Source organism: Panthera onca, chromosome C1, assembly GCF_046562875.1.
Source record: "Panthera onca isolate mPanOnc1 chromosome C1, mPanOnc1 haplotype 2, whole genome shotgun sequence".
Lineage (NCBI taxonomy): Eukaryota > Metazoa > Chordata > Mammalia > Carnivora > Felidae > Panthera > Panthera onca.
This window is the reverse complement of record NC_138346.1, coordinates 200,817,399-200,841,257: the sequence shown is the minus strand read 5'-3', so window position 1 is coordinate 200,841,257 and position 23,859 is coordinate 200,817,399. Positions and strand designations below refer to the sequence as shown.

Below are 23,859 nucleotides of genomic sequence, written 5' to 3'. Positions count from 1 at the left end.
TTTTAATGTACGCAGTAGGTGGTATACCTAGACCCTAGGAAGTAGAGGGGAGAGTCTAGGGCTAAAACCGTGTGGCCAGACAGTTTGGAGGCCATGTGGGAGTAGGAACCAGACAGATCTGGTTCTGCTTCTGCTTCTACTTGTGTGTCCTTAACCTCTCTGAGTCTCAGTTACCACATGTGTAAAATGGAAGAGTAATTCCTTCCCTGTCTTACCGGCACAGCCAGGGAGATTTACTGGGCACAAGAATTCACTTTGAAAACTCACAAGGGCATGCTGAGGGATTGAGTCATGATAATAATAACGACAATAAATGAGAGGTCACAGCAGTCTGGAGCCGGGCCCTTTGTTGTTGGGGCTCATGGGAAGGGCAGTGTGAAATGAGCCTTGGGTAGGGATGGGCACTGCCTTCCCTGATGACAGAAGTTCTGGGCCTAGCCTCACACTTGGAGCTCACCTCAGGGGAGGTGTGGCTTGTTAGAGGGTGGTTCAGCCCAGTCCACAGAAGGAGAAACTGAGTCCAAGAGAGGTTGAGGGACTGTTCTAAGTCTCTGAGCCAGAGATCCAGGATCAAGAGGCCCATTATGGCCTTGGTCTTCCCCTCCCCAGGATGGGAACAGCTCAGAGCTGGGGCCCAAGAGACCATGGAAGCAGGAAGCCCCGCCTATCATGGTACAGTGGGAACTAAGGCCCCCAGGCCCCCATTATCCCTCCTCCTAGGCTAGCCCCACCCCCTGCAAGTCCTCCCACATTCCTCCAGGCAACAGGAAACCCCAGCTGCAGTCCAGACTTCAAACAGCTCCTCCCTCTGGGCAGGGGGTGTGGGAGGAGAGGCCAGAGGCCAGAGGGCAAAGGTCAGCTTTGTTCCTGCTGGAGGTGATGAAGGACGCTGGGGGGAGGAGGGGGACACAGAAGGGGGCAGGGTAGGGTCCTTGACAGCCACACTGCGTGCACGTGCGTGTGTGTGTGTGTGTGTGTGTGTGTGTCACTGTCAGCCTATGTCTGGAGGTTAATGTGTGTCCTTGGTTTCCCTTGGGCTTGTGTACCTGAGTTATGCGTCTGAGTGTACATCACTATGGAATTGTTCGTGGGTGCTCAGCCTGGGATCCCACTGACATGTCTGTAAGTGACATCACATGTATTGATACGTACAGTTCACAAACCTGCTCAAAGCTATGTCGTCTCCTATTAGTGTGACCTGGTGTAGTTCTTTGTGTCCGAAGGGATATCCCTCTTCTGACTCTTCCCCTGCCGCACCCCCCCCCCCCATTCCTTCCTCTGCATTGGTCGCCAAAGGGTTCATTCTGAACAGCGAATCTTTGTTACTGCCCCGCTCAAAATCCTGTGGTGTTCCATTGCCCAAGGCTTAGAATCCTAGCCTGAGCACCTGGCAGACATGACCACTGCCTACCTGGCTATCTTCATCTTTAGCTACTAATGCCCCTGAAAATTTACACTCTAGTCACACCTCCCTAATTGTAACTCCCTGCACGGTCCCATTTCCTGCCTCTGAGCTCACTTAATTCTGTCGAGTCTAGAATGCCCTTCTCTTTCTTCTTTGCCAAGCAAACTTTCGCTCCTTTTTTCAAGTGTCTGGCGAAGCAACACCTCCACTGAGAAGCCTTCCAGACTTCTCCCTGTCCAACTGAGTCCTAACTATTCTCCCATACATTCTTTATTGCCATTTTCAGCCTGGGTGTGTCCCATTCATCTATCATTAAACTGTGAGCTCTCTGAGAGCAAGAACTGTGATTGATTTCCCATCCTGTGGTGGGAAGGTCCTGAAGGGACCACCTAGTCTCCCCATCCCAGGGGAAAGTTTCCTGGAGCTCTAGGTGTAGTACCCAGAGTGGACACGAGAGGGAGTATGGACATCACTGCAGGACAAACCTGGCGCTGTGGGGTGTGTGTGTGTGTGTGTGTGTGTGTGTGTGTGTGTGTAAAATAGGGCGTGGGAGAGAACTACTGGAGTAGATAGTCCACTCAGCTCAGTCCTGGAACAATAGGATCGAGGATACACTCACCCCCAGTAAGTCCTGGCCACCCCCCCAGATTTCTGCTCTGGCTTCTCTTCACAACTCAGGGGCCATATCTCTGGATTTCTGACCCTCCTACCTTTTGCCTCTGCTCTTCCAACCTTCTTCTGCCTGCCTCATCTGCACCCTCAATCCTCCCATACATAATTACTTGCACTTGCCTGACTTGGCCTTGCTCTACCATACCTCTGAACCTTTGCATATGCTGTTCCCTCCATGGGAGATGATCTCACCCTCTGGCTGCTTCATCAAGCAGATTTCTCGTTCACATCCTCAAAGAAGTCTCCCTTGGCCTCCAGACTGACCTTGCCCCTAAGTGTTGTAATTATTTACTGTTCTGCCTCCTGGACAAGACCAGCCTACAGGAGACATCAGTAAATGTCTGCAAAATTAATAAATGACTTAGTTCTGTTATGAACATAATCCTCAGCATATGTGGGGTTACTCCAGACTCCTAGCTGCACCATGCCCTCCCTGAAGTTGACTGTGGGTTAGTATTATATGTTTCCATGCTGCCCCATGAAATAAGGGAATGACACAGTAGGATGCATGAGATTTTAAGTCAAAAGGCTCAAATCCTGACTCTACCATCCAGCTGTATGACCTTGGGCGAGTGCTGTAGCCACTCGGAGTCTTCATTTCCTCTTTTGTAAAATGGGAATAAACACACTCGACCTCGTGGTGAGGATCAAATTAGATGATGCATGTGAAACACCCGGCATTAGTCAATTAGGTGTCCTCCTCCCCCACCATGAACTTGGAAATAAAATTGCCCTCTGAGTCTTAAGCCAGTAAAATCCACACAGCATCACGGAGGAGAGGAGCCAGGTGGGGGAGTGAATGAGGCGAGAGATGGTTTTGTAAACGACTGAAGAGTTTTGTGAACGGTGGAAACCCGCAATCAAGGTGACCCGCCTGTAATCTCAGGGAGGCAGGGCGAGGATGTGATTGAAATTGAGAAAACAGAGGCCTAATCAATTGCATTGTGCTCTATCTGAAGGGAACAGAAGGATGCACAGAAAAGGGGGTGCAAAGGAGAATTCATTCGGCTGAAGCAGAGGGAGGCACAGGGAACCAGCAGATACAGGGATTCCAGGCTCAGGTAGCTCTGGTCTCTGCTGAGGAGCAGTGAGGGCCTGGTAAACTCCAGGAGGTTCACTACCCTGCTGGGCCTTCACTGAAACTAAATGGGTATCCAGGTACCAGGCATAGCCCCATTGGATAGACAAGAGTAATCTGGTCCTAGGAGAAGACTATTGAGGCTAAGAACACTAATTTTGGGGTCAGAGGATCTGGTTCAAGCCCCCACTCAACTACTTAAAACTATTTACTCCACCGTGCCTCAGTTTCCTTATCAGTAAAATGAAGAAGATCAATAGCCTCCTCCTCATGGGGTGCCGTGAGGATCAGATGACAGCACGCACTTAGCAGGACGCCTGGTGTAGAATAAATAATTCGTAAATGGTAGCGACAAAGAGAACTAACGTGAGTTGGGCATTTTATTGCCATTTCACAGGTGAGGAGATTGAGGCTCGGAGAGATTAGTAACTTGGCCCAAGTCACAAAGCTAGTGAGTGGTGGAGGCAAGATTCACACCAGGCACTGAAGTTCCAAAGCTGTGCTCTTATCTGCTTACTCCAGGACAGGCAGAATCACTGGGCCTCCAGCTTGTGTGTCAGGCCCTTGTGAGTTTAGTCAGCCAGAGACTGGCTCTCAGGAAGCCATGGCCCGAGTTTGAGTGTGCAGAGCTAAGTGTCCTGCCCCTGTGACCACCTCTCAGCAACCACTTGGCCTCTCTCCATCTTACTGATCCCATTCAGCAGTCCCTAGCACAGGGCTGAGCACGAGGAATTCTCAATCTGCATTGGCCACCTTGTCCCCTTTTCTTAGGACACTCAACCTGGGGGCATTTCCAGGGAATCTTTCTACCGATATCTAGAGGGAGGAGGATCCTCCAAATACCTACCTGGGGCAGATAAGATCACTTTCCAAAGCCCAGAGTCTAGAAAGATCATGGGCCTTGGTATGAGACCCGAGTTCAAGTCCCAGCCCTGTCACGTGCACCTGTGTGAACTTGGTACATCATGTAACCCCTGAGCCTCAGTTTCCTCATCTGTAAATGGGGGCTAATCATAGCATCAGACTCAGAACCGGATTAAATGAAAAGATGGATGTAAACACATCTGGCATGCAGCAGACACTTAATAAGTGAGTTATTATTAGTACTGATTTCTCCCAAGTCTGGCTGTGATCTCCGCCGGAACAGAGACAGGTCTTGTTCATGTTGGTTTTCCTGGGGTCGTGCCTAGCGTTAGGGCACTCTCTCACCTTCCCCTCCTCCCAGCAGCCAAAGCAGTCACACTCACCTTCCTCTGGCCACCATTTGCCCTAACAGAAGGGATTTTCATGGCTCAAGGATTCATATTATCACTTTTCTTATTTACAAAATCAATAAACACACACATGATTCAGAGAGGTGGTGAGCCCTCAGCGAGCCTCTCCCTCACCCTGGGCTTGGACCCCGGTCCCGGACTACGGTGTCCACCCAGCAGGAAAGACTTTCCCTGTCTTTGCAAAATACAGACACAAGAGAATTGAGTTGGAGGTGAATTCAGGGCGGGATGACAGGGTAAAAAAACAGGGATAGGAGGAAAATGAGGGAAAGGATATACAGTTTTATAAATAACTAGACTAAGTCTAAGCATTTCTGTTAGAGGAGAGGTGGGAAGAGAGTTGAGAGGTAGGGGTCTAAGTAGGAAGGGAAGAAACAGTGCTTGGGGCCAGAGTGAGGGATGATCTCCAAGCCTCGATTTACCCCACCTTTAAAATGAGTGGATTGGCCTCGATGGTGTCAGAGCAAGCAGGTTGCTCTGACCTGCTAGGACCCTGTAGGGTTCTAAGCCTGGGGCTTTGGGACCGGAGCCCTGGGGGTTGGAAGGGATTGGTGGGTACCCTAGAAAGGTGACTGATGCTCAAACAGGTTATGTCTGATCCCCAGGCTGGTACTGGGGTTCTGTGGAGGTGAAGTAGTCCTCAAGGAAGGACTGCAGGTACTCGAAGGTAGGCCTCTCCTCTGGGTCCAGACGCCAGGTCTGCTCCATGGCCTCGTACAGGGATGCTGGGCAGCCCGGAGGGCATGGCATGTGGTACCCATGCTCCACCTGTTCCAACACTTCCCGGTTATTCATGCCTGCAGGGTGGGGCTCTGTCAGTCGAGGGATCTAGCCCCTCCGGAAGAGGCAACCGGGAGGAAGCCCTTCCCATGACCCCCCACCCTTCCACCTCCCCACCCCAGCAAACCTGGGTAGGGAACTCGGCCCTTGCTGATGAGTTCAGTGAGCAGGATCCCAAAGGACCACACATCTGACTTGATGGTGAATCTGCCAAAGAGAGCAGCCTCTGGGGCTGTCCACTTGATAGGGAACTTGGCCCCTGGAGAGATTGGGAGAGAAGGGAAAGTCATTGAGGGGGTCCCTGGGAACAGCTGAATTAAGAGAATGGCGTGCAGGGGTGCCTGGCTGGCTCAGTTGGGAGAACAGGTGACTTTTGATCTCGGGGTCATGAGTTTGAGCCCCACGTTGGTTGAAGAGATTGTTTAAATAAACTTTAAAAAGAGAGAGAGCGAGAGAGAATGTTGTGCTTAGGATTGGGGGCCCTAAATAGAGAGGTCTCTGAGCATTACAGAAAGGACCTGGTATGCAGCCAGCACTTACTATGTATCTAGTATAGTATTGGGTACTTCACAAACATTGTAATAATTCTCTTAATACTAACAGCCAACATTTGTATGGCCTTTACTACATGCCCGCGCTGTTTTGTTTGTTTTGTTTTGTTTTGTTTTAAAGTTTTTATTTATTTAAGTAACCTCTACATCCAACATGGGGCTCAAACTCATGACCCCGAAATTAACAGTCGCATGTTCTTCCATCTGAACCAGCCAGGCCCCCCTGCCAGGCACTGTTTTAAAGTGATTTACATGCATTAACTCACTGAACCCTCACCAAAAAACCTGTGACGTAGATACTATTATTATCCACATTGTACAGATTTGGAAAAGGAGGCACTGAGTAGTTAAGTAACCTGCCCAGATCGCATAGCTTACAAGTGGCCAGGATTCGTTCCTGGGCATTCTAGTTACAGAGTTCCTATCGTTCCACTCTGTTGCCTTTCACTTGAGAATTACGGCAGTGCCTGGTGTATATCTGCTGGCTTCCTGTTGTCTGGACGTTTTCATTTTATAGATGAGAAAAAACAGCTCACAGAGGTTAGGTGACTTGCCCAAGGCCACTCGTCTGGTAAGTAAAGGAGCTGGGATTTGAACTCAAGAGTTGCCTCTTACACTACATCGGGATGGGAGTGCCCGGGATAGTCTGGGAGCGGGGGGAATCCCTGTGTATGGGGGCCTTGCGGCAGCCCCTCGGTATAATAGGGAGTTCTTGGAAGGTAAGGAGAGACAGGCCACCTTGCCGGGGGTTGTACTCATTATCCTCAATGAGACGGGCCAGCCCGAAGTCAGCGATCTTGCACACCAGCCGTTCCCCAACAAGGATGTTGGCTGCCCTCAGGTCGCGGTGGATATAGTTCATGCGCTCCATGTAGGCCATGCCCTCAGCTACCTAGGGGGGCCAAGGTATGGATAGAAGGGAACATTTGTGGGTGGCTTGTGTGAGAGATCATTTGAAAAACCCACTTTCCAGATGAGGACACTGAGGCTCAGAGATGGGCAGTGCTCTGCGTCAGGTCGCACAGATGATCCCGCGGATGGGGCTGTACTTCCAGGGATAGGGTAGGTGCTCGAGGGCACAAGGATTTGTGGAGAATTAATAGAGGTGGAGTCTGAGATAAAGGCTGCTGCCTTTTACCTGGGCTGCCATGTCCACCAACTGGGGCAGTGTCAAATCCTGGCCCTCCTGGTCCTTGAGGAACTCCAGCAAGCTACCTGAGGAAAGGAACTCAGAAAACCAGCTGCAAGACTACCGCGGGTTCCAGGCCAGCCTTCTCTCGCTTGGCCCCGCCCCTGTCCAGAGCCCTTCTCACGGCGCTTGGCCCCGCCCCGTTCCCAGCCCTCTCACTTAGATCCGTCCCCACCCAGGATCCTGCCAGGTGCCTCAATCCCTCATAGGTCTCACCCAGGCCCAGGTCCCACAGACACCCGGACTCTGCCTACAGCTCATTTCTCGTCCTCCTCCGAACCCCTAGACACGTCCCACTCAGACTCCGCCCCAGATCCCGCCTCTTCACAGATTCGGTCTTTACTCGCCCAAGCCCCACCCACCAGCTGACACTCCCCGCCCCTCCCGCCCTGCCGCGGCGGAGGCTCCACCCCGCCAGACCTAGCCTCAGCCCCGGCCAGTCTACCTTGGCCCCGCCCCACTACCAGCACTCACGGCGGTTTCACCCATCCCGGCCTCGCTCTCTGACTCCACCGAGTCCCCTGTCCCGTCGCGTCACAGATCGCCACTCAGAACCCTCCCCTAGAGATCCCCATCTGAACTTCCTCCCAAATCCCGCCCTCCCAGACTCCGCCTCCTGACCCTGCCCCTCACCGTGGCACATGAACTCTGTCACGATGTAGATGGGCTCCTCCGACACCACGGCATACAGCTGCACCAGCTTGTCGTGCCGCAGCAGCTTCATGATCTGCGCCTCCTCCAGGAAGGCCTTCGGGGACATGGTTCCCGGTTTCAGCGTCTTCACCGCCACCTTCGTGCTGCCATTCCACATGCCTGCCAGGTGGCCGCGGTTCGTCAGCACCGGCTCGCCGACATCCCAAGCCCTCGCCCAGCCCCCGGGACCTCGGGACCTGCGTACCCAGCCACACGTCTCCGAAGCAGCCGGTGCCTAGCCGGCGCTGGAGCGTGATGGAGCTGCGGCTGATCTCCCAGGCGTCCTTGGCCAGGCCCATTGTCTGCGGCTTCATGGTGGTGCAGGCCGCTGTGAGCAGGTGGCATAGCCCATCGTTCACCTCTGAGGAGTGGGGTGGGGGGTGTTGAAGGTCACAGGCAGGCCAGGATGCCCCACACATTCCTCATCCCATCCCAGGCTCCCCCCAACCCCCTCTGAGATCAGTGGAAAGGAACTAGGCCACAGGTGAGGTCACAGGCTGGGGCAGAAGACAACCTGACCCACTGAGTAGGTGAACATGTTCCTGTCCAAGGAAGGAGGTGGCACCAAGAGGGAGAGATGATCCCTGCAGGGACGGGGTGGGGGTGGGGGTGTCCTTCCCATAGGAGGTGGCCTCCAGCTGGGCCTCCAAGGTTAAGGTGGGATTCCAACAGGTAGAAATGGAGTCAGGGATTCCAGACAAAGATGTGGACCTGAGGCCTTCCCCCTTCCATGGACCTCATCTTTGGCCTAATCAACCAAAGCAGAAACCTGAGCATTGATTCCCAGCTTCCTCTCAACCCATCAGCCCATCCTGCAAGTCAGGCCTGTTCAGCCTCCTACCCAGCTCGGACATTAGGGGGCACCCTTTGGACGTGGACAGCCTCACCCCTGTTTCCTCTGGAATCCTACAGAGCAGGATCCTGGGCTGGAAACCCAGAAACTGGGGTTCCAGTTCTGCCCCAGGCACTACTGCTTTGGGAGCCCCTTTCCTTCCCTGGGCCTAATTCTCAGCGGGTTGGTTCAGGGATCCGAAGCACACACCAGCCCTGAGGGCCAGCCTCACCAACGTAGTGCTGCACCAGCTCCTGCACGGAGTTGAACTGGGCCCGTGTGGTGATGTAATAGCCACCCGTGTCCAGCTTGCGGATTTTGTAATGCTTCACATGGTCGCCTCTGGCCTCGTCCCAATCTCGGATGGACAGGGAGTAGGCACCTGTGGGAAAGGGTCACCTTCAAGCCTGCTCTCCTCCCCACTCCTGATCTGGGAGCCCGAGAGGCTCAAATGCCTGAGGACTGGGAATGTGGATGGCCAAATCCCTTGAACCCGGTCCCAGTCTTATCTCTGCCCTCCCATCCCTGTCCCAGTCTGGGCCCTGGGCCTTGACCCAAACCCCTCGCCACTTCTCCTAGCCCCACCATAATAGCCCGGCTTCCCAGTTGCCCCTTCCCAGGACCCTACCTTTGGTAGTCTCACTCTCACGAACGAGGAAGGCCCCCCGGGCGTTCCCCGGGGAGAGCAGCTGCCTCTCCGCATCCTTCCTCCCGATCTTTCCAAAGTACCACCTGTTGGGAAGGGCCAGAAAGAGGCAGATCCACCCAGTTCAACCCCCAACTCGGCCTCCTGTGGGGAAAAGCCACCTCAGGAGCCAAGATTCCAGCTCCTCACCCATGAAACGGGGCTCATACACCTGCTTTGCAGCCTGGTCATGAGGAGCATGGAGACAGGAAGGTAGAATTCTTGGCTCACAGGAGTGCCCAATAAAGGTTAGGCTTCTCCTCATTCTCTGGGTTTCTCTTCAATTAAAATCGCGAGGACCCCCGTCGTCCGTGACCTCATCAGGGTGCCACCAGTCCCGTAATGCATCTCACTACTGATCCTCTAGGGGCTCATTTTGCAGATGAGGAACTTGAGGCTCAGAGAGAGGAAGTGACCTGCCCATAGGACTGGCTGATGAAGTCTACCTGCCCAGCCTAGTTCTTTTCTCACTACCCCGGCAATCTCTCAGATCCTTCCCACACTCCTCCCTACCCCCAAACCCTTTCCTCCTGTGACTTCCACACGACAGCCACTCCTGCTTTTCTTCCCCTCTTTCTGACTGTTCCTGTCTGGCTCTGACTGCCGCTTTTCCTCCACGTTCTTAAATTTGGATACTCTTGGGGCACCTGGGTGGCTCAGTTGGTTAAGCGTCGACTTCGGCTCAGGTCATGATCTCATGGTTTGTGAGTTCGAGCCCCGCGTCGGGCTCTGTGCTGACAGCTTGGAGCCTGGAGCCTGCTTCGGATTCTGTCTCCCTCTCTCTCTCTGCCCCTCCCCCACTTGTGCTCTGTCTCTCTCTGCCTATCAAAAATAAATAAAAATGTAAAAAAAAAATAAAAAATTTTAAATTTGGATGTTCTTCTAAGTCTCAACTTCAACCTCAGGCCCAAGCATTCCTGCTCTCTCTTGGATATTCTTCCTGGGACCAAATGATAGCTTAAAAAAAAAAAAAAAAAAATTGGCGGGGGCACCTGGGTGGCTCAGTCAGTTGAGTGTCTGACTTCAGCTCAAGTCATGATCTCACAGTTCATGAGTTCAAGCCCTACATTGGGCTTGCTCCTGTCAGTTTAGAGCCTGCTTTGGATCTTCTGTCCGCGCCCCCCTTCCCCCTCCTCTCTCTCTCCCCGTCTCTCTGTGTCAAAAATAAATAATTTAAAAGAAAATTTTAAACTTTATTTATTTTGAGAGAGAAAAAAATAAACAGAGCACACAAGTGGGGGAGGGGCAGAGAGAGGAGACAGAATCCCAAGCAGGTTCTGCGCTGTCAGTGCAGAACCTGACATAGGACTTGAGCCCATGAACCTTGAGATCATGAAGTCAAGAGCTGGAAGCTTAACCGACTGAGCCACCCAGATGCACCCCAAATTGCAGTTTTTAAAAAATGTTTATTTTTGAGAGAGAGTGAGAGAGACAGAGTGCGAGCAGGGGAGGGGCAGAGAGAGAGGGAGACACTGAATCCGAAGCAGGCTCCAGGCTCTCAGCTGTCAGCACAGGGCCTGACGTGGGACTTGAACCCACGAACTGTGAGATCATGACCTGAGCCGAAACCAAGAGCTGGACGCTTAACTGACTGAGCCACCCAGGCCCCCCCCCGTTTAATTCTTATAACATTATGAGGTAGGTACTTTTGTTACACACACACCCCCCATTAGACAGATGAGGAAATTGAGATACCTAGTGGTTAAGCAACTCACCCAAGGCCACACGCTCTTCAGCTGTGTTGCCAGAATAGGAACCCAAGCTGTCTGCTCAAGAGCCTGCACTCTTAACCACAGCCCTGCTCTTAACCATGACACTGTAGTGAGTGAGCTCAGAGCTTCGTGACACTGCTTTGAGGGTGTGGACACAAGCATGAACCCCCCAAACCTCCTACCTTCTGCATCATCACCCGTTCTGTCCTCCATGACTCCTACCACTTCGCCCAGATGAAGGCCTCACTGCTCCCCGAGCTCTGGGCCCCATCTACTCCCCTCTGCTCAGAGACATCTCTCCCCTACCAGCCAGCCCCCACATGAAGCCTCTCCATCCCACCAACCTCTACATATGCCCATGTTTCTTCCTTCCCCCCAAAACTGTTCTAAGCCCTAACTTGCCATCAACATTCTGTTATATCTCTCACCTCCCCTTCACTTGATAAAGCACTTCACACTTGGGTCTCTGCTTCCTCACCTCCTACTCCCTACCAGGCCCTGCTGTCTGGCCTTCGCCCCCCTCTTCACACAGAGAGATCCCTCACCAAGGTCACCCCCATTGCCAAACCCAGTGGCAGCCTCTGACACTCCCTTTCTTGTTTCCTGCAATCTTTCCTCCACCCTCTTGGCTGTTCTGACTTGGCTTGGCCTGGTTTTCCAACAGCAACTTCTCCTTTAAGGCAGCTTTCTCCAAAGTTGGGTCCCAGGGCCAACCTCTTTCCCACTCTCCGTCTCTTCCTTCACCCTCCTATGCAGCTTTAATTGTCACCTCCATCCTGAAGAGCCCCAGATTTCCACCCCGGCCCAGCTGTGCCTCTGCAAGGGCCGCAGCAAACGAAGAGCCTTAATGCCAACTAGGAAGAGATACCCCTTCCTCTGGGCTAATTCAGCAGCCTGGCTTAGCCTGGGCGGGGGCCCTCTCCTACAAAGCACAGCCTAATCCAATTCCTGGCAGGGTCCTCCACCTGGCTGTTCCTCTCTACGAATCTCACCCCAACGAGTCCCCCACCCCCAGAACCCAGGTACCTATACCCGCTCCCATGTTCCCCACTTTAGCAAATGGCACCCTCACCCACTCGGTTTCTCAAGAAGACTTTGGGCCATCCTTGATTCTTCCCACTCCCCATCACCCAATGTCAAATTAGTCACCAAGTCCTGGTCTCTCCAATCTTTTCTTTTCCCATATATGTATATATAGGTGCACATAGATAAAAAGTTTTTACGAGCCTCAGTTTTCTCATCTGTAAAATGGGGACAATAATAATATCAAATGTGTACTTGTGAGAATTAAATGCCTCAACGTCGGTAAAGCACCTGTCAGCACATCTCGGGTTATAATGGTACACCATGAATGATACTCCCCTGCCTCCTTAACAGAATTAATTCTAAGTAGTGTCCCCTTGCAATTGTTCAGCGTTTTACAATTTTTTAAAACGCATGTCCTGTTGTTATCACGGAAAGTCAATATGGAGAATGCTTAGCAAATGCAGTCAGACTATCTGGGTTCAAATACCAACTCCACCTACTTACTAGCCATGTGAACTTGGGCAGGATATTTGATTTCTCTGTGCCTCAGTTGCCTCATTCATAAAACAGGATAAGATTAGTTCCTAACTCTGTTAATAGACAGAAAGCACTTTGACGAGGGCCCGGAACATGGTACGTGCTACACAAATATTGTTTACTGTCATTATCATCACTGTTCTCTTATTCACAAAATGACCTCACAGAATTGTAAATAAGAAGATAGGCTCAGAGTGGGGCTGTGACTCAGAGGTGGCCTTGGACTCCAGGGTCCTGTCCTGTCCATAGGGATAGCCACCCCCCCCCCCCACACCCTACTCACTCTTCAGCCTGGATAGAGTCCACAGGGGCCACGTAGTTGCTGGGAATGTAGCCAGTTTGTCCAGAGCTGAGAGACCGAGCTTCCCACCAGTCACCCTCACTGCAGGCACAGGACACAGGCTGTCAGTGGCAACCCGGCCCCCTGGAGAGCCCTGGGGCCAGGCAGGGCCGTGCAAAAGGTCAGGTGGAGACTAGCCCTGCCAGCCCCTCACTGTGGACACACACACACCCCAGGGTTTTTGTCTGCTCTGCCCTCAGCCACTGCAGCTGCCCCAGAGACTTCTTCCTACAGAAGCAACATGTCTGGGGACACGTAGGACTCCTGGCATTCTCCTCTGGCTCCTCAGCTGGGCTGGGGTTTGGGTAGGCAGTGGACAGCTAATTCGGTCACTTACCCACTGAAAAATCCTCAGCCACCCCCAATGACTGCATATTTCCTTCTGGATAAAATCCAGATTCTTCAACATGGCTTAAAAAGCACTGCAGAATCTGTTTCCACCCACTTCTCTAGCTTCTGCTCTCTCCATTCTACACCTCGTACTTTATAATCCACCTAGACTGAACCACCGGGTGGTTTCCAGAAGTCATCACTGATTCTCATTCTCTCTCACTCTCTCTTCCTCTTTTCTCACCTCTTCCCTCAACATCTATTCGTTTTTTCTAGTCTCACCTTAGCAATCACCTCCTCCAGGAAGACTGCCCTGATCACTACTATCCTGGAGACCGCATATAGTGTTCTTTCTGTGCCCCTATGTTCCCATGCTCCCCCTACATGGCAGCAATTACTCAGAGTTGTTATTGTCACGTATCTGTGTCCCCAACTAGGCTGGAGCTTTCTGAGGGACCAGGTAGGATTCTTATCTGGGTCGTGTTCCCACCCCAGGCCATGTCCTGAGCTGGGGGACCTGGTTACTTACGTGTTATTCAGGATGTGGAACTTCTCACCCTTGGTGAAGGTGAGGTCATCCTCTGTCCGGGCCTCATAGTCATACAGAGCGGTGAACAGGGTCACCCCAGCCCCTGCAGAGTCAGGGCTACTCAGCAGGGTAGGGCATGGGACAGGGGACTCCAAGGTGACTGCACCCCCAGAATCCTGCTCCTCACACAGGCTCTATGCCTCCCCACTGCTGCAGTGACTGGTTCCCAAAGGCCTTTGGAGTCCAGTGGATTTCTGATTTGGGCCTCACAGCTTGGCTCCACGTGGATTCAGGACACAAGCCCTCAAGCCCATCCCACTCGCCCTGGGGAGTTCCCAAGTCACCCACTCCTCTTCCCCGCCAAGACTTCCCACTTGGGTCCGTCATCAGGGTCCCTCTCTCAGATGGGAACAGAGCTATGTCTACCCTTGAAACTGGGTTTCTGAAGGTAGGCCTGTACACTCTCCCTCTCAGACTGTGCTCTGAAAGCCGGGCCGTGTTTCCCACGTCACACTGGAGGCTCCTAAAGACGTCTCCCTTTCCCCCAGGTTTTCCCAGGATCCAGGCAGTGCCTGCCTCCCACCCACCGGACTCACCTGAGATGCCCCTGATGACGCCCCCATCGAGGAAGGGGGTGCTGGTGGACTGAGTGGGGAAGTTGTTGTAGTTGGGGATATGGACAAAGGAGGACACAGGCCGGGCCTGAGTAGGGTCAGGGCCATAGTGGTCCACAGCCCCACTGCCCCTGAAGTCCCCTTGCAGGCCAACATCCTCCTTGGTCCCCGGCTCCAACTTCTTGCAGAACACACAGCCCATTCCAGGTGCCCTGCTACAGAATGGGGCATGCCTCACTCTGGGGCCCCTGCCGGACGTGCTGCCCTATGCACACACGCGTGCACCCGTGCACACGCACACTCACGCAGGCATGCGGTTTCCCCTCTCCGGGTCCCCCCCTAGTGAGGGGTGAAGGCGGGGCAGGGCTACCTTTGGGTCTATCTCCCCGCTGCTTTGTTCGGAGAGAGAATGTACACCCTCAATGCGCTGCTTTGGGACGCTGCTGGGTTGATTCATATATTTTTGCCTCCTGTTCCATCAACGTGTTGTGGTTTTGTGACACTCTTCAGAGTGCTGGTGCATGTGCGTCTTTTGTGCGTCTCTAAGTATTTGTGACTACACACATTTGTGGGTGTGTGTCTATATGTGTTTGTGCAGCCTCTTGTGAGTGTTTGTGTGTCTGTGCGGGTATGAGTGTGGGTGCGTGTCTGCGCACGTGATGGCTCCGGGGGTGTTCATGTCTCATCAGTTGCACACGTATGTACGTGCTTCTGTGCAAGTGTGTGCGTGTGCGTGTGTGTGTATCTCTCCGTGCATGCAGGTGGTCTGTGTGAGTAGGTGCCTCCATGTCTGTGCGTCATGACCAGGTGTAGAGCCCTGTGCGGGAGCATATATGCCTGTCTGTGTGTGTGGGTGTCCGTGTGTGTGTGTAAGTACGTCTGGATGTCTCTGGGTGTATATGTGTGTCTCCCTCTGCGTATGTGCATGTCTATGTATCGAGGCGTATTGGCACGTGAGCGTGTGTGAGGGCTCTGTGTGTCTGCACCTGGAGATTCCCTGCGGAGGGGGATCAAGGCCATTTCCTGTTGTGGGTCCAGCCTCTGGCCTCTCAGGCTGCCTCTTTATGGTTCCCCCATCTGTTACCTAGCAACAGGGCCCACGTAGGAGGAGGGGGCTGTGATGGGTTGTGGGGCTCGGGAAGGCCACCCCACCCCTTTTCCTGACCCTGAAAGCCCTCAGTCCCCGCTCTCCCCACTCACCCCTCAGGCCCCTACTCCTGGGTCAGTGGGGCTGCGGCATGGTCCTCGGGAGGGGCCAGAGACCTGAGGGCGAGAGAGAAGGACGTGGAAGACGGAGGCTGGGCCAAGGTTCCTGTGAGCCAGCTGCCAGATTTGCCCTCTTCGGGAAGCCAGTCCTGGGCTCTGTCCCGGCATGACTTCTGCCTTCATTTTCCTTCCTGCCGCCCCTGGCAAGCTGACACATCCACCCTCACGCAGGACACATCACCCACACCAACTCTCTCACACTCACATCCACCTGACACACCGGCTCACCAACACGGACAGTAACACGCCCCGGCACAGAGTCACACACCAACACCCACCACACACACTTGCATGGGCGTGCCCGCCGACACCAACACACTCACACGAACCAACTCTCACACGAGCCCAAGCTCTCGCGCGTGGACACACACACGCGCGCACACACGCGCGCGCACACGCGCAAAGGCACACAGGCTGCCTCTCGGGTTGACAGACTCGGAGTCAGATGCTCATATTTTTGCGTTAGACTGGCCCCTCTCATTGGATTTCTACCGAGCGGTGCTCTCTCACTCATAGGCCCCCAGTCCCTGGCCCTTCCTCTGCACGATGCCCCCGCGCCCACCCCGGGCTCCGTAAACCCCCAGCAGCCCCAGGGTTACGTCTGGTGGCAGACTGAAGGGGGACACCTACCTCCAGAGCTGGTTCCTACCCCCACGTCAAAAAAGGCCCAGGTCAGAAGCCAGGGCCACCAGGATTCCTTGGGGAGCCCCTAAAGAAGCCAAGGCTTTCCCGGTAGCTATGTCCTCTGAGCAACAGGGCAGGCAGATCATTGAGCAAGGGCTCCCCACGCCCCGCCAGAAACTCTGCCATTGCAACACTTAGAGAGGAACTGCTGGGGAGAGGGCTCGGTTTCCTAAGATGTGAGAGGAATGGTGAGTTGTAGGGTGGGGCCAACCCAGTGAACCCTGATTTCTCCCAGAGGGGCTGAGGACCTTTGTGACGGGTGCCCTCGTCTTGCCTTTCTTGACCCCTAAGTCCAGTTCCCTTACGGATAGCCTCCTCCTCTTCTCTCTGGATCCTGCCCCTCCTACTGAGCACACTCACCTCTTCCAGGAAGGCTTCCTGGCTCCACCAGATCCAGCTGCCTAGCCGATGGCTCTGTCACATCAGTGCCCCGACCCCCACTCTAGACCTACCAGCACCTCTCACTCTTCACCGTAACTGTTCTCCTGTGTGTGTAGGGGAGGGACACCCATCTGGTGAACTGCAAAGGCGGGCTGTGGTAAGAGCCCTAAAATAGCCCGTGCTCACTAAGCCATCGCTGCGGATCTTCACCTCGGGACCCCTCCCCTGGGGCGCAACCAGTGTGTCTGAAAGGCCCCAGGACACTGAAGGCTGGTCAGGGCCGGGGAGAGTATACAGGTAGAGGGTGAGGCCACCCAGGGCCCAGGGAGGGAAAGGATTTCAGGCACCGAGGGGACAGATGGGGACAAGATGAAAACAAGGGTTGCAGGGTGAGAATGGAGGTCTTCTCACAGGAAGACACACACACGTCTCAAGTGGCACACGGGGCCCATGCCCAGATTCACACAGCCCTCCTGACACATTCTTGGACGCGCACATTACCTTGCCTACACACAGCACCTCACAGAGACTCTGAGCTCTTCTCCACACATACCTCTTCAAGGATACCCACCTCCCCACGTACACACACCTCCGGCCCTCACCCATCTACGCACGCACACACACACACACAGCCATACACACAGCCTCTCCACAAGAACGGCGTACCCAGAGTTTACAGCCCTCACTACGCGCCAGCCACCGCGTTAAACACTTTACGTATATCCCCACGTTTTATTCTCATAACACCACCACGAGGTACTGCTAATATCGGTAAGGCAACCGACGCACAGAGAGTTTGGGCCCCAGGTCACACAACAGGATGAATCCTGACATTGGGCTCCAGCATCTGAACCACCTCTCTCCGTTGCCCGGTCACAGACACGGATAATTACAGCCAACCGTGCAAGCACGCACAGATGCACGGAGCCCCCAGAGGGACACAGATCTGCAGACCCCTCTCCCCGGTCACAGACCCACACAGAGCGCCTCTCTGTAAGAGACACAAATTCGCACAACCTCTTGGGTCCCCACATAGATACAAGGTTGCCACTTCCGACAATGCCCAGATAAATATTACCACAACATTTTTATTTTTATTTTGTTTAATTCTTTTTTTTTTTTTAAGGAGGCTCTACACCCAATGGGGGGCTCGAACTTACAGCCCCGGAATCAAGAGTCACATGCTCCACTGACTGAGGCAGCCAGGCGCCCTACCGCAACATTTTTATTTTATTTTATTTCATTTTTGAAAAATTAAAGAAGATTTTTAATGTTTATTTATTTTTGAGACAGAGAGAGAGAGAGACAGAGCATGAGCAGGGTAGGGGCAGAGAGAGAGGGAGACACAGAATCTGAAGCAGGCTCCAGGCTCTGAGCTGTCAGCACAGAGCCCAACATGGGGCTCGAACTCGCGAACATTGAGATCATGACCTGAGCCGAAGTTGGATGCTTCACCGACTGAGCCACCCAGGTACCCCCTACCACAACATTTTAAAATCAGCCTAATGGGAGCCCCAAATTCTGCATGACTGGAATGGGGTGGGAGGGGTGGTTTAGGAACCGTCAGCCTCTAGAAAGAGGCAGAGGGCTGTGTGGGCTGAGGAAGACGTGACAGTGAAGGGCACAGGCAATGGGGAACAGCTCTCAGGACTTGGAACTCCCCGATGGGGACTGAAGCCCAGGGCCAGGCATGGCTCTCTGGGCACCAGTTTGCCAAGGGGTTTGAGGGAAGTGAGGTGAGGGGGTGGGGCAAGGGTTTGGCATCTGCATGGCCCAAGGCATTGAGGGGGCCACACTGGATGTGCCCTCACTCAGGAAGCTTTGTCAGAGGAAAGGAAGAAATGGGGGAAACCAAGAAAGAGAAGGCAGAGACTGAGAGATACAGAGAGACAAGGAGAAAGACAGGCACAGAGAGAAACAGTGCAGTGTGCTGGTACACTGACTCTCAAAAGAAAAGAAAAAAAAAAAGGTCCTGATTTGTAGCATTTGCTGATTTCCATGGTATAAATATTCCCACCATGGCTGATTTCGAGTAGCCGAGGTGACTTCCCGAACACTGGGCTGGGAAGAGACTCACACAGTCAGCTCCCCAGAGCCAATCCTAGCTGGCTCCAGCAGCCGGCTGACAGAAAGAAAGAAAAAGGAAGAGACAAAGAGAGATAGAAATGAGAAATAGATAACAGAGAGCCAGAGACAGAAAAAGCGAAAGGTAGGAATGAAGAGAAAGACCGAGAACGAGAGATTCCAAAGCAGAGGGAAAGAGGCAGAGGAAGCAGGTTGGGTCCTCTGTGCTTGGGTATCTGCATACGGACAGCCCCTAGGACTCTCCCGCAGATCCTAACTGGTGCAAAGCCAAGGGTATTTGACTTCCTCGAAGTCTGGCTAATAACGATTATGCTTTAAAATGTCCAATTGATTAAACACTTACTCAGCGCCTGGCATTGTGCCAAGCAATTCCCATGCATGATCTCATTTGGTTACCTGAGGAAGTAGGTTTTATTACTACCCCCATTTTACAGATAAGCAAACTGAGTCACAGAGATGTTTAGTAACTTCCTCAAGATTACACAGTAAGTAGAGGGAGACTAAAATGCAACCCCAATCAGTTTGGCTCTAATTCCACCGTAGGCACCGTTCTATTTCGTAGCCCTGGTAGAAGCAATAATGTGTGTCCCTTAACGAGCACCTACAAGGTGCTGGGCCCTGTGCTACACGTTCTAAATCCTCGCTACAGCCCTGAGAGGCGAAGCCCAGGTTCTCTCGGACGGTCGTCATTTTCACAGCCGTAGAATCTGAACCCAGGCTCTTCTCTTCTCAGAGCTGAACTGGCTGCCTGCTAACACCAGAAAGGGAGCCAGCAGCTCAGAGAGGGGCCACAAGCATTCTGGCCACCCCAGGAACTCGGGTCGGTTTATGAGTATGCCCCTTAAACAGCTGGTCGACAGGAGTCAGTGTCTATAGCCACATCTGTGTCAAAATCAGGTTGTGGGTACCAGAGCTGAGGTCTATTCCTAGACCAAGGTGTTCCTGCCTTCAACACTTCCCTCTGTGTGGCCTTACCCGACTCTGTTCTTTTGCTTTTTTTTTTTTTTCAATGTAAGCTCTATGCCCAACATGGTGCTTGAACCCACAACCCCCAGATCAAGAGTCACATGCTGTATCGACTGAGCAAGCCAGGCGTCCCTGTTCTTTATGTTAGTAGCTCTGGGACCTTGGATGAATGATATAAGCCCCTCTGAGCCTCAGCATTTGCATCCGTGCAGTTATTCGGAAGGCTTGAAGAGATGTGGCCCTTGACCAATGTGCAGTGGTCAAGTGAGGCTGAAAACCACAAGCAGCAAAGCTAGAAGGCCCCCCAGAGACCATTTATCAGTTCATCCCCCTCTAGCGTGTAGGGGGGGGAAGTGACTCGCTCAAGGTCAAACAGCCACACAGGGGATTCAAAGCCAGGACCATTAATTCAGGTCCAGAGTTGAGTTCACACCGTGGCTGCATTCTTCAGAGCCTGCGCAGGAGGTCACACTGTCCCTGACTCGTATACGTCATATTTCTAGCCCCTGGCCAACTGAACATACCACCCCTGCCATATGGCAGCTGGCCACGCAGCAGGGAGCCTGCCTCCAGCCTAGCCCTACTCCGGGACATAGGAGCCCCGGGCCCACCCACCCTCTCTTGAGGTCCACACTTCTCCAAGCCATGTCAGGGCTTTGATGTAGACACAGGATGTCCTGTTCCCCCCCCTCCACACCCACCCCCAACCCCTGCCAAGTATCCAAGTGGGACCTGGAAACAGATTTAAGCTGAATTCTACACAGCCTGACAGCTAGCTCGAGACATTGGGGAAGTTGGTTCACCTCTCTGAGCTGTAGTTTCTTTGCCTAGAAAATAGGAATATAAATCTCTACCTCGTGGGGTTGCTTCTGAGGCTCAACTGTGAAAGCACCAGGTGCACAGCTGGTGCTCAGTGAACTTTCACTTCCGCTCCTTTCCCATGAGGAAGCCCCTCCAGGGCCCAGGGAGGTGGAGCAGGCAAGGGTGGAGAAGAAAGAGAAGTTCCCAGGGTGAGGTGGGAGGGCTGGGCTGGTTCAGTCAAATGGGGGGTGGGATTTCAGAAAGAGGGAACTGGGACTTTGGGCAGCAGCCGGAAACCACCATCCTGCAAGAGTTCCGGCTACTCTTCGGGGCTCTGGGCCAGCCAGGGGCAGGACACAAGTCTTGGCCCCACTGAACCCCATCCCCTCACCAAGACCTGACCCTCCTGAAGGCTTCTGTCTCTCACCTGCCAGGGCCCTGCCCCCCCTCACTGAACTCCAGGGTCCTTACTAACCCCCATCTTTTTCACTGAGGCCTTTGGCTCTCATTGAACCTCTAACCATCCCACACCATCCTTTCTTGAGGCCTTAACAACCCCCTACCTCTGAACACCCGGGGTCTAAGAAGACATACCTCGGTCAGACTCTACCACCTGGTAGAGCCAGGTGGAGGGGGCGGGGGGGGGGGTGGATGTGGAGGAGGGGGCCTATCTTTGTCACACTGCTCTTAGTCCACATGATCCTAAATGTGTCAGCTGAATTTTCTCCATGTGTGTGGGTAATGGTAGTTTCTCATCTATTGCTGAAAAGTCACCCACCAGCTTCTAAAATAAGGGTCTTTAGGGATTCAAGGTTTTGGGGAGATGGGAGCCATGGGTGGTTCAGGGGTTGCTGAGGGAATAGGAGTCTTCCAGACAGGAAGCCTCCTTCCTGGTTGCACCTTAAACCAGCCCACACCCTTAAACTAGGGGGTCTGCTGGCCTGCTGGTCTGCTTGGTGCACAAGGGGTCCTGGCTTCTCTTTCCCCAGCTCTGGGGTCCCCCCTACCCAGCCTCCCAAGGTCTGGCCACTTCCTTTGCCACATTAGCCCCAGGTGGCTGTAGAGAACAGTCTAACACCCACACATATGCTCACAGGCTCATGCTCATTCAAAGTCCAAACCATACTCACAAACATCCTGACACCTCGCTCACAGCTTCGGGCCCACTGGGGAGCAGGAACCAGCCATGCAGCCCAGGAACACCGCACCATCTTCCCCCATTCCCCAGTCACCCACTCCCCTCTCCACAGGGCTGCAGGGGATTTAGCAGGAGTGAGGGGGGGAACCGAGGCCTCAGCTCTGGCTACTTCCTTCACCACGTCAGGGACAAGAGGCCCTGGATTCAAATCCCTACTGCTGGCCCTGTCAGTCCTTCACTGCTGAAGCTCCATCTTCCTGTCTGTAAAGTGAGAACGGAAAGCCCTGCTTTTCCACGGTCCCACAGATGGAAGGATGCCTAAAGGCTCAGGGGTCACTGGGTGTGGCCTCAGAGGGGTTGGGGGACGGAACCTCAAACCTGCTGACTTTCCCAGTATGGGGCTTCAACAGATCCATAAACATTTATTTACTAGATGTCACTTGTGTGCTGCTCCCGGAGACCCTGTCAGGCTTTCTGTACCCCCTCCATGCTTTTGAGAAGGTGAAGGAAAGCATCCCCCTAGGTCAGTAATAATTCATAACCCCTCTAAGGACACTGTGCAAAAACTGCTTTCTGCACCTGATTCTGGGGATTTGGGATGGATGGGGGGATGGGGGCTGAGTGGGGGCAGAGGTAATTCCCCGCCCCCCCATAATTCAAATGAGGAAAACGAGGCCCAGTGAAGCCCTGTAACTGGCCCAAAGTCAGACAGCAATCAAGAGCCCAGTCTGGCTCAGTTCCCCCCGACTGCAGATCCTCACCCCAGAATGTCTGAACACTTAGCATCATTGCCTTACTCCTCTGTCCAGAAGCCTGCCCCTGACTGAGGACCCAAAATGGGGGCGGAGGGGGTACCAAAGGGGACTGCGTGGGCAACGCGCCCAACAGCAGCCAAGCGCTGGTCTCTCCCTCTCCACCCTCTGGTTGCTACGGAGACAGCCCCTCCGGGCAATCGCGGTCAAAAGCAGGATTTCCGTCGGGGCTGCCAGCAATTCCCGGATCCCGAGGGGAACGCGGACCGAGACCGCCACTGGGGGGGGGGGGGGTTGAGCAGGGGGCACCCAGAGGGGCCCATCCCTGCTGAGGGCGGGGACTTCCCCAGGAAGCCGGGACCCACGCCTCTAGCGCCTCGGAGGAGTCCCCTAGTCGTCCGGGACCCTCCCACCAGTGCCAGGGGCGGGAAAGTTTAGGGGGCTGCGATTTCGGCTGCCTCCCCGCCCTCTGGGCTGCAGGCCTCACCCTCGACTTCTGCTGATTTGGGATAGGGGGACTTCCTGGACCCCCAGAATTGTGCCCCACATTGTGCATTCTCCAGAAACGGTTCTCCTTGACCTCCTCCAGCAAACTCTCTCACCTGGTCCTCCCAGCACCCTCCCCCACCCCCAGTTCCCCTCTTCCAGACCCTCCAGCTTCTTCCCAGTTCCTCACTTTCAAGGTCCCCTCAGTTTATCCCCCAGCCCCTGTTGGGAGAGTCCCCTTAGTCCCTCTGCCCTGACTCAGCCCCCTTTCCAAATTCTATTACTTTCACTCTACAGGTTCCCTCCGTTTTCCCTACCATTTGGGGGGGGGGGGGGGAGAGGGTCCCTTCGGTCTGCTTTCCCCAATATTCCTTCAGCCCCCCCCCCCCCTCCAGATTTTATCACTCTCTTTCTCCAGGTCTCCTCAGTTTTCCTCCTCAAGTCCTTCTCCCGGGGGCTGGGAGGGGGTGAGGTCCCTTTGGCCCTCGGCTCGCTCAGCTCTGCTCAAGTTCAGCCTGCCTCCCGCAGCCCTCCGTCCAGGGCGCGGGCGGGTCGGAGGCGGGGCGCCGCGCTGCCCGTCCGGCCCCACCTGACGGCCGCCTACCTGGTCCCAGGGGAGGCCGCCTCGGACAGACCCCGGGAGAGCCAGCCGGGCTCCCAGCAGCCGCGAGTGCCGACGCCGTGGGGGGGCGGGGGCGGGGAGCTGGGGAGCTGCCGGCCTCAGACCGCCGCCCGCTCTGGGCCCGGAGGAGGAAGCCGCCTCGGACTTCTCTTATTGCAGCCCTGCGGCGGCGGCGGCGGCGGGGAGAACTCACAGGCCCGCCCCAGCCCCGAGCCGGCTGCCCGGGGGGGAGGGGCCCTCAAATCCCGGGCCCGCCTGCTCCCACTTCCCGCCTCCCCCCGGGTTACCGGGGTTCGGCTCTCCCAGCCCTCGCCCTGCTCCCCAGCTCCTCCCCCAGACCCGGACCCCTTAGCACAGCCTCCCCGAGGGGTCCCTCCAAAGGGGCAGGTTCCTCACCAGCCCCCCAGAAGCACCTGCTCTTTTAGACTGAT

At 54.3% G+C, this 23,859-nt stretch overlaps 1 protein-coding gene across 6 annotated transcripts; it reads right to left on the bottom strand.

Moving 5' to 3' along the window:
* Positions 1-4,454: 4,454 nt before the first annotated feature.
* Positions 4,455-23,585, bottom strand: FGR (FGR proto-oncogene, Src family tyrosine kinase). 6 transcript variants are annotated; one of them, XM_060624691.3, is made up of 13 exons: positions 23,411-23,585; positions 15,448-15,510; positions 14,230-14,462; positions 13,634-13,736; positions 12,718-12,816; positions 9,103-9,206; positions 8,707-8,856; positions 7,848-8,003; positions 7,583-7,762; positions 6,899-6,975; positions 6,499-6,652; positions 5,337-5,468; positions 4,455-5,226 (listed from the first exon to the last, which is right to left on the bottom strand). In XM_060624691.3, exons 3-13 carry the CDS (start codon positions 14,447-14,449, stop codon positions 5,018-5,020), a joined length of 1,584 nt encoding a protein of 527 aa, XP_060480674.1. In that variant the 5' UTR covers positions 14,450-14,462; positions 15,448-15,510; positions 23,411-23,585; the 3' UTR covers positions 4,455-5,017. The 6 variants fall into 6 exon arrangements, with proteins under 6 accessions (XP_060480674.1, XP_060480677.1, XP_060480679.1 ...); XM_060624694.3 differs by having other exon boundaries at positions 14,230-14,459; XM_060624696.2 differs by lacking the exon at positions 23,411-23,585 and adding an exon at positions 16,558-17,766 and having other exon boundaries at positions 14,230-14,459.
* Positions 23,586-23,859: the final 274 nt, after the last annotated feature.

Coding starts and splice junctions, on each gene's coding strand:
- FGR (XM_060624691.3), bottom strand. CDS start 14,449: ATGGGCTGTGTGTTCTGCAAGAAGTTGGAGCCGGGGACCAAGGAGGAT. Junction 8,857..9,102: donor TGAGAGTGAGACTACCAAAG/GTAGGGTCCTGG, acceptor CCTTTCCCACAG/GTGCCTACTCCCTGTCCATC. Junction 5,469..6,498: donor TGAGTACAACCCCCGGCAAG/GTGGCCTGTCTC, acceptor CAATCTCTCCAG/GGGCCAAGTTCCCTATCAAG.